At 36.8% G+C, this 10425-nt stretch overlaps 2 protein-coding genes across 2 annotated transcripts; both read left to right on the top strand.

The window, feature by feature from the left end:
- Nucleotides 1-878: 878 nt before the first annotated feature.
- Nucleotides 879-2796, top strand: LOC307130324 (chymotrypsin-like protease CTRL-1; the record flags this gene model as incomplete). Its single annotated transcript, XM_079823290.1, has 7 exons — nt 879-924; nt 1079-1227; nt 1402-1481; nt 1797-1878; nt 2069-2252; nt 2388-2518; nt 2635-2796. 7 exons carry the CDS (start codon nt 879-881, stop codon nt 2794-2796), a joined length of 834 nt encoding a protein of 277 aa, XP_079679416.1.
- Nucleotides 2797-5904: 3108 nt separating this feature from the next.
- LOC307130325 (chymotrypsin-like protease CTRL-1) lies at nt 5905-8125 on the top strand (the record flags this gene model as incomplete). Its single annotated transcript, XM_079823291.1, has 7 exons — nt 5905-5950; nt 6076-6179; nt 6375-6454; nt 6544-6625; nt 7442-7622; nt 7721-7851; nt 7938-8125. 7 exons carry the CDS (start codon nt 5905-5907, stop codon nt 8097-8099), a joined length of 786 nt encoding a protein of 261 aa, XP_079679417.1. The 3' UTR covers nt 8100-8125.
- Nucleotides 8126-10425: the final 2300 nt, after the last annotated feature.

The raw sequence follows: 10425 nt of genomic DNA on the forward strand, positions 1-10425 counted from the left end.
CTGGTGAGCCTTTTCCACCACCACATTTATGATTTATTTTCACTCAAAATCTGTTGCTCTATCAATGTTAAATGAAAACTTTTTTTTTTCTACAATCGTAGACTATGGGAGTAGTAAAGCTCATTTTCTAAAGGTGTGCCTTTAACCCCATTGAACCCAACTGTTGGTGTGCCTTCAGTAATAGAGCTGGGAAATGCTGATTTATGCTTCATATGAACTAGTGTTTACTTACATTGATGTGCCACATGAGACCAAATTCTAGCTTGTGACCAAAGCAATATGGCACTTACAAAACAGCATTTTCATTAACATATTAGCCTATGTTAGCATTATGTTTGCAAATCTGTTAGTCATGCTATAATAACAACAACAAAATACCAGTTGAGGTGAGGCCTAACTTGTTCAGTTAGCTGTTATACTCATTATTCATAATTATTCCTCAGGGAGAGGTTTTTACACATCTGCTTTACAGTTCATGCATTTTAGTGTTTCCTGTATGACTCAATATAAATAAAGCATATTATTTCCTCAATATCTTGTCTCATGTTTTTGTTAAATAATATATCATGATAGAATGAACAGCCTAAATCAGGCAACACACTTATTTCTGCAATCAAATTCCTACATGGAGAAAATCTCCTTGTTTTCTTTCAGAAATGTAGGTGATGTTGCTTTGTTTTTGTTTGGCTGACTCACCTACATTATATCAAAATTATATGTATTTTTTTCCTCATATGACAGATACAAACATTCCTGAGCTCCTCCTAACTGCATGAAAACATATGTATTGTGAAATTTAACTGATGCTAGGGAGAATATAAAGCCGGAGAGAGACTTAATAGTAAACAACAGCAAGACACAAACCGCTTGCCAACAACATGATCTCGGTCATTAGCTTATTTGCTTTGGTGGCTTCCACTCTAGGTGAGTTTTTATTAGGATAAAATGTCACAGATTTTACTTTTAAATGTTTAATTTATGTTAATGTTTGAATATACTGTATATAATTGTATATTTTATACAAAACTAAACATGTTTTGTGATACTTTTCTTGCCTTTTTATGAACTTTGCTGACAGGATGTGGAGTGCCTCTATATCAGCCATTGAATATGGCCTGGCGTACAATTGAGGACAATGTAGCAAATTTAGTTGGGGGAAGTGATGTAATCCCTAGTATTATTAACGGAAGGGAAGCACTCCCTTGGCCCTGGCAGGTCTCTATCCAGGTAGTGTTACACGTTTTTAAATATACAATCATTGTTAAGTTTCTTCCAAAGCAAGATGGTATTTTTGTGTTTTTATTAATGGATCCACTTCTAATTTCTTATCATATCATAATGGTCATGGACCTAATTCTCTGTTTAATGATGTACTCATGATGTTCTTTATATTTGAACCAGACATCCAACGGTGATCTCCTCTGTGGTGGTTCCCTGATCAGCAACTATTGGGTCCTCACTGCTGCGCACTGTAAAGTTCAGTAAGTATCTATCTATCTATCTATCTATCTATCTATCTATCTATCTATCTATCTATCTATCTATCTATCTATCTATCTATCTATCTATCTATCTATCTATCTATCTATCTATCTATCTATCTATCTATCTATCTATCTATCTATCTATCCATCCATCCATCCATCCATCCATCCATCCATCCATCCATCCATCCATCCATCCATCCATCCATCCATCCATCCATCCATCCATCCATCCATCCAGGTATTTAGATTTTGATACAAATGTACAGTATTCATCTCGTCCTACTTTTCTTTTCCCTGCTGTCTTTCTAGGCCTGGAACTCATTATGTTATCCTTGGACAGAATGACCGTGGCTCCAAGAATGAACTTATTCAGGTCAAGAGAATTGCCAAGGTATCATCTTTAATGTGATCATTACATTAACATAGAAGTTTTAAATCTTTGTTTAAATTGAATAATTTCAAAGTTAAGGACTCTTCAAGGCTGCATTTATATGATCAAAAATACAGTAAAAACAATAATATTGTGAAATATCATTGGAGTTTATGATACCCCCCCCCCCCCCACACGCACACACTTATAGGTCTTCACCCATCCCAGTAACAACAGACAGACCAAATTCAACAATGATGTTACACTACTGAAATTGTCCAGTCCAGCACAGATGTCGTCGCGTGTCTCTCCAATATGTCTGCCTAGCTCCACCACCAGCATACTCCCTGGGACTCTTTGTGTCACCACTGGCTGGGGCAAAACTGAAACTGAGAGTAAGTCCGCAATTCTTCTCACCTGTACATTTTCAATTGTGTAGTAAAAAAAAAAACAAAAAAAAAAAAAAAACAGTTGATCGTTGCTCAACCATTCAGACACTTAACTGTCTCACATTATTCTTTTTCTTCTAGAGACTTCTCGCATCTTGCAGGAGGCGACCTTACCGATAGTGAGTCAGAATCAGTGTAGGGAACAGTTTGGTCAGAGACAAATCACTGATGCCATGATCTGTGCTGGAGCCTCTGGAGCCTCATCTTGCCAGGTATATGAAGATTCACATACATATTACACACAAACTATTAATTTTTAATATTTGAAAAACACATAATGTTAACATTGTCAAAATGTTAATCATTGATTTATGTCTGTCAACCACAGGGTGATTCTGGTGGTCCTCTGGTATGTCAGAGCTCAGGTGTTTGGTATCAGGTGGGCATCGTGTCCTGGGGATTTGAAAACTGCGATGTTGGTGTTCCATTAGTCTACGCCCGTGTGTCTTATTTTCGAAAATGGATTGATGAAATTCTTAAATACAACTAGAGCACCAGCATGAGTATTTATCCTCTAGATGACACACAACTCTGTCATCGCCACATTTTATCTCTTTTTGTTCACGGTTTCTGGTTCTCCTGTGTCTGAACATCTGCCAGATATCAAAATGTCTTTAAAACACTTTTTTGTAATGCTATTGTGTTGAATACTGAAAATACCTCATGCTGATGCCAATTAAATTATTAAAAGCACAACTTATGTATCCACAATGTATCTGTTTTCATCTAATTGTAATGAACTAATTGTAATCCTCAATAAATATAAAATCAATCATTTTGGCTCTTCTATATTCTTTGAGTAAGTGTAATTATATGTTTGTATATTGTGAATAAAATGTTTATTTATTTATATTTTTATTATTTATATAAGTTTAATTAAGTTTCTAAAGTTAAGTTTAATTTAATTAAGTTAATATACAGTATGGGGTCACTATATTTTTTCCATTAAAGGATCCTGAAAAAATATATCACATTCTACATTAATAATAATACAAATGTTTCTTGAGCAGCAAATCGGCATATTATAATGATTTCTGAAGGATCATGTGACACTGAAGACAAGAGTAATGATGCTGAAAATTCAGCTTTGAAAATATAAAAATAGAAAAGTTATTTAAAACTGTAATAATATTTCATGTTCATGTTTAGTGGAAGTATGACATCAGTTCCCATGTCTTTTCCTAGCTTTTATATTAAAATGATATAATGCATTATATACAGTGGGTTTGGAAAGTATTCAGACCCCCTTAAATTTTTCACTTTGCTAAAATCATTCATCATTTTTTTTTGTCATTAATGTACACACAGCACCCCATATTGACAGAAAAACACAGAATTGTTGACATTTTTGCAGATTTATTAAAAAAGAAAAACTGAAATATCACACGGTCCTAAGTATTCAGACCCTTTGCTCAGTATTTAAAATCACCCTTTTGATCGAATACAGCCTTGAGTCTTTATGGGAAAGATGCAACAAGTTTTTCACACCTGGATTTGGGGATCATCTGCCATTCCTCCTTGCAGATCCTCTTCAGTTCTGTCAGGTTGAATGGTAAACGTTGGTGGACAGCCATTTTCAGGTCTCTCCAGAGATGCTCAATTGGGTTTAAGTCAGGGCTCTGGCTGGGCCATTCAAAAACAGTCACGGAGTTGTTGTGAAGCCACTCCTTCGTTATTTTAGCTGTGTGCTCAGGGCCATTGTCTTGTTGGAAGGTGAACCTTCGGCCCAGTCTGAGGTCTTGAGCACTCTGGAGAAGGTTTTTGTCCAGGATATCCCTATACTTGGCTGCATTTATCTTTCCCTCGATTGCAACCAGTCGTCCTGTCCCTGTAGCTGAAAAACACCCCCACAGCATGATGCTGCCACCACCATGCTTCACTGTTGGGACTGTATTGGACAGGTGATGAGCAGTGCCTGGTTTTCTCCACACATACCGCTTAGAATTAAGGCCAAAAAGTTCTATCTTGGTCTCATCCGACCAGAGAATCTTATTTTTCACCATCTTGGAGTCCTTCAGGTGTTTTTTTAGAAAACTCCATCCAGGCTTTCATTTGTCGGGCCACTCTACCATAAAGCCCCGACTGGTGGAGGGCTGCTGTGATGGTTGACTTTCTAAAATTTTCTCCCATCGCCCGACTGCATCTCGGGAGCTCAGCCAAAGTGATCTTTGGGTAAAGATCTCTATCACCAAGGCTCTTCTCCCCCGATAGCTCAGTTTGGCCGGACGGCCAGCTCTAGGAAGGGTTCTGGTTGTCCCAAACGTCTTCCATTTAAGGATTGTGGAGGCCACTGTGCTCTTAGGAACCTTAAGTGCATCAGAAATGTTTTTGTAACCTTGGCCAGACCTGTGCCTTGCCACAATTCTGTCTCTGAGATCTTCAGACAGTTCCTTTGACCTCAGGATTCTCATTTGCTCTGACATGCTCTGTGACCTGTAAGGTTTTATATAGACAGGTGTGTGGCTTTCCTAATCAAGTCCAATCAGAATAATCAAACACAGCTGGACTCAAATGAAGGTGTAGAACCATCTCAAGGATGATCAGAAGAAATGGACAGCACCTGAGTTAAATATATGAGTGTCACAGCAAAGGGTCTGAATACTTAGGACTATGTGATATTTCAGTATTTCATTTTTAATAAATCTGCAAAAATGTCAACAATTCTGTGTTTTTCTGTCAATATGGGGTGCTGTTTGTACATTAATGAGAAAATAAAATGAACTTAAATGATTTTAGCAAATGGCTGCAATATAACAAAGAGTGAAAAATTTAAGGGGGTCTGAATACTTTCCGAACCGACTGTACATTTCTCAAGGTGAATAAATATACCATGATGCTCAAATCAAAATAAAACAGATGAGCTTGTTAATTCATGATTGCCTGTTTACAAACGTCCGTACAGTGCCAATAATCTTTGGAAAAACAAAACAAAAAAATAACCTGTTATGCACACGTTTGCATTGTCTATATGCTCTGTTCTCTTTGTTGTCCTTGTAAAGCATGATCATGGTTCCAGTACTGAACCTGTGCAGACTAAGAGTATTCCCAAGGTGTCAGCATTAACAGTGATTAGCAAAGTGATTGACTTGTTTACTTGTTCATGCTACAAACCACAGGGGTTTTAGACATCTTTTCACAGTGTTCTGTGGTGTTCAACAACCACAAAACACATCCTGTACAAGAAAAAAAATATATATTTTGTGTATTAGAATGGAGAAAAGATCTTAACCCTCCCCCATCCCATTTTCTTTCTAGAAACTGCTGCTTGTATGGGTTTGATGAGAACTTCAGGTTATACATTTACAGGTGAATAGCATCTCAGGTTCATTGAGGCACTTGAATGCATTCAGAAAACATTTGTTTTAACAGAGGTTGAAAGCCAGCCTTTTTCCCCCAGTTAACCCATTTGTTCTTGTTAATATTTCAACATACTTGTCTGTACTGATCAAGATATGAACGTTCCTGAGCTCTGAGATCCTACCAGCTGCATGGAAGCACCTTGATGAATTCCCAGTTTTATCAGATGCTAAAGAGAATATAAAGCAGTGGACAGACTCAATGGGAACAACAGCAGGAAATTGCCGTCCGTGTTCCCATGATGTTCTGGATCATTAGCTGTTTTGCTTTGGTGGCCTCCACTCTGGGTGAGTTTTAAACCTGTAATCGCTGGCTAAAGAACAGAGGGATTTTTTAGTTTCAAAATATTATATTACCGTAATCAAATTAAAAATGTGATTGTATTTTGCATGTATTTATTTACTTACCATAGGCTGCGGAGTGCCTTCCATTAGACCAGTAATTAGTGGCTACAACAAAATTGTGAATGGAGAGAATGCAGTGTCTGGTTCGTGGCCCTGGCAGGTCTCTCTTCAGGTAACTGGCTAGTTTGAATTATTGTTCCTAAGCAACTAGAGCAGGGGTGTCCAAACCCTCCAGGAGCAGGACTGGACATCCCTGAACTAGAGGGTCCTATAAACTGATGTGTATAAATGCATTATAAATGTATTACTGGCAATATGTTCATCATTCACTGAATTTTATCATGTATATTTTTAATGTATGAACCAGCAATCCAATGGCTTCCATTTCTGCGGAGGATCTCTGATCAACCAGTACTGGGTCGTCACAGCTGCTCACTGCCGTGTTCAGTAAGAACCTTTGAATCGGTTTTACTTTATAAACATACCAAGCCTGGTTCTCAATGTTCAACTTTTCCTTTTTTTCCCTCTTACTCTAGGGCTGGATATCACTATGTTATTCTTGGTGAGCATAACCGCGGCTCCAGCACTGAAGCTGTTCAAGTCATGAGGATTGCCAAGGTATCAGCTGTACTGATTAATGTCCAATTACATATAACCCTTTATTATCAGTCACTATCTGCTGATTGCATTGCTGTGGTTCAATGATATTGGCATTACCTCAGAAACCACAGGATTTTGTCATTCTGCCTGCATGTTATTTGAATACTAGGGCAGTGCTGTGTTTTTTTTTTTTGTCCCTACCATCTGACAGATATTATTCTCTATGAAAGCCCTATTTTTTTTAGTCCGTAAGAAAACTTAAAAGGTTGTTCTCTATTAGCTATATGTTGGGTTATATTGGGTTCTATGGTTTTGTATTAGGTTTGTATTTTTATTTAACAAGGACATACAATTTATCAAATGTGACATTTATAAAGTAAAATAATTTTAAAGAATACATAAGATTTCTGTTTAAAAAAAAATATATATATATTCTTTAGATCTTTCTATTCATCAACGAATCCTGAAAACAAGATGGTTTGCACAAAAATATTAACCAACAACTGTTTTCAACATTGATGATAACGATAAGAAATGCTATGAGCAAATCAGTATATTAGAATGATTTCTGAAGGATCATGTGACACTGAAGACTGGAGTAATGATGCTGAATATTTAGCTTTGCATCACAAAAATACATTTAAAATACATTAAAATTGAAATCAGTGATTTTAAATAGTTTTACTGTGCTTTTGTTCAAATAAATGCAGCCTTGGTGAGCATACGAGACCTTTCAAAAACATAAAAAAATTGCACCGACCCCAAACCTCTGAATGGTAGTGTATGTATTGTATAATAAATAAACTCATGAGTTAATTTTTCTTCCCACTCTAGGCCATCACCCATCCTTACTACAACAGTCAGACCTTCAACAACGACATCACCTTGCTGAAACTGTCCTCTCCAGCCCAGCTGACATCCCGTATCTCTCCTGTATGTCTGGCTGCCTCCTCTACCAGTATCCCCTCTGGGACTCGTTGCGTCACCACTGGATGGGGCAAAACTGGAACCACCTGTAAATTTATCATCAACACCACTCTCAAAAACAATTCCATTCAAGACTAAAATGACTGGATATGCTACAGTGTTCTTCTATTTGCTTCGTTTCTACAGCAAGTCCTAATATCCTGCAGCAGACCGCGCTGCCTCTTTTGAGTCCGGCTCAGTGTAGGCAGTACTGGGGTCAGAGCAGAATCACAGATGCCATGGTCTGTGCTGGAGCCTCTGGTGTCTCTTCTTGCCAGGTATATGAAGACAGATACCTAAATAAGTATATCAATACAGTGCATTATTCCTGATTTGTTTATATGGGTTTGTCTGTCAACTACAGGGTGATTCTGGTGGTCCTCTGGTGTGTGAGAGCTCAGGTGTTTGGTATCAGGTGGGCATCGTGTCCTGGGGCACCAATGACTGCAATGTTCGCACCCCAGCCGTATATGCCCGGGTCTCTTACCTCCGCCAATGGATTGATCAGATCGTCGCCTCCAACTAGAGCTCCAACTCTATGAAAATAATGCCAATAAAAACACTAAAAACACCTTCTAAAGATGATGGTTATTGACTCAAGCAAATAAAATAAAACATTTTACAGGTGATAAGGAATCAAAAAATAAATGTGAGTATAAGACCACATTTTTAAACACGGTGTTGTCTCAAGAAATGTATGCGTACACACAAAACCACTGAAACCGAATTAAAATGATGTAGTATATATTCCAGACCAGTATGTGGCGCTGTGATTCTGCCACAGAGATACACTAAAAATGGAGAAGACTTGGAGCATGCGCATGCAGTGTCTGACAAGGGTCGAGACCATAGACCAAAACCACTTTTTGTACCAGGCTGTAAAAAATTTTTTCGGAGAGTCTATTCACACCAATTGCAAATAGCGTGTCTTGTTGGCAAGTGCTATTTGCACTAGCTCTGCTTAACAATGCCTGGTTGGGCCAAACAAGATTAAAAAAAAAACAAGAATATTTCAAATGTCTTAAGTGGTGCAATCAGTAAAGCATAAAGCTTAAGGATTTGGAATCCGCCTTTTGCAGAGCTCGCTCTTATCCCTTTTCCCATCACATATCACATCGAAAAGGCATTTACGTTCAATAAAAATTAAGAAAATGCTCTAAATGTGGAAATAAAGTGCCTAACGAAATGTTTAATAATAATAAAAGCATTTATTGGGTAGGGTTAGGGGTAGGTGTGTTTAATTTGTCACATTAAGGCGGCAAACATTTAATAAAGCTTAAGGTAAAATAAAAAAAAGTAAAATACTTTTAATAAATGTAATAATTTACACTCTATGTTATTATTGCATCCTGTTAATGTCCAACAATACTGAGGTGCAAATAGTATGTATCTGTCAAAATAAAGTATAAAGTGCATGTAATTACTATTTACATATTGCAAAGAACTGCTACTTTAATATGGTGTAATCACCATTTTCACTTAGTAAATAGCATCTACAGTTATTTGCACTAAGTGTAAATAGCATCTATCCTTATTTACACTTAGTGTAAATAGCAATTATCACTAAGAAAATATGCTGTTTTATCTTAGTGTAAATATAATCTAGTTGCTATTAACACTTGGTCTTAATAGCATCTATCGCTTTTTGCCCTTGTAAATAGCATCTATTACAAATAGCTACTGCCTATTTTTCTGCTGTAAAGTTGGGCATTTTACCATGGGGGAGATACAGATTTGACTCCCGTTTGGAACCTGTCTCTAGCGGCCAGATGATTAATTGCAGTTTGGCTTCAAGAGAGACTGCGAGAGGATGCCACTTGGTTGAGATGTGGGGTGATGACATCATCATTACACAATATATACAGATTGGCTGTACACACAAAAAAACCGCAAGGGTGTCATTTTCAGATTTATCCATTCTGGATATTTATTCAAAAAATATATCGGATTCAGGCTCCTAAAACGCTGGATCCGTCTGGAAGACACGCTGATGCGATTCAAAATATTGAAGAATACAGCTAAACGCGTCTCCGTGGGTAGGCTAAGGGCTAGTTTCGAAGAATGTATTGATAGTAACATGATGTAATGCTAGAGAGGTAATGGTGATGTGATATTCATCAGAATTGCCATTTCCAGGAACCATGACCCAAACAAAACCAAAATAGAGCGCACTGTTACTAATACACAACGACATCAGGGAAATATTAGGCACTGACTTAATGACAGAAAATGCATTTAACTGCATTTTAAAGAAGTATCTTGTGCTCACCCAGGCCAAATTTATTTGATAAAAAATACAGTAAAACGGTACTGTGAAATATTATTACAATTTAAAATGACAGTTTTATATTTGAATATTGTTTTTTAAAAATGTATCCCTTTGATAAGCTGAATTTTCATCATCATTACTCCAGTCTTCAGTCACATACTACTTCAAAAATCATTCTAATATGATTTGATGCTGAAGAAAACATGTATTATTGTCAAAGTTGAAAACAGTTGTTCTGATTAATATTTTTTGTGGCAACCATTATACTTTTTTAGGATTATTAATGAGTATTTGTGCATTTATTTGATATATACCTTTTGTAACATAAAAAAATTATTTAATGTCCCCAAATTCTTTATTACTAATATTGTAAAATGTTAAAATTTAGATAGCAGCACTGCCAAGGTTTCAGTCAAAGTGATTAGCACAAGAAGGTCTTTTTTTACACTTTGTCTGACGTTTGTGTTGTTGTAACTGCTGTTAAGTGATGTCAACAGGGTTATGTGGAAAACATGTCACTGAAAGAAGGAACAGACCTAAATTTAAGTTGTTATTCTCTAAATAGCTTGCCTCCTAATGAAGC

The sequence above is a fragment of the Gobio gobio genome, assembly GCF_949357685.1.
Source record: "Gobio gobio genome assembly, chromosome: 8".
Lineage (NCBI taxonomy): Eukaryota > Metazoa > Chordata > Actinopteri > Cypriniformes > Gobionidae > Gobio > Gobio gobio.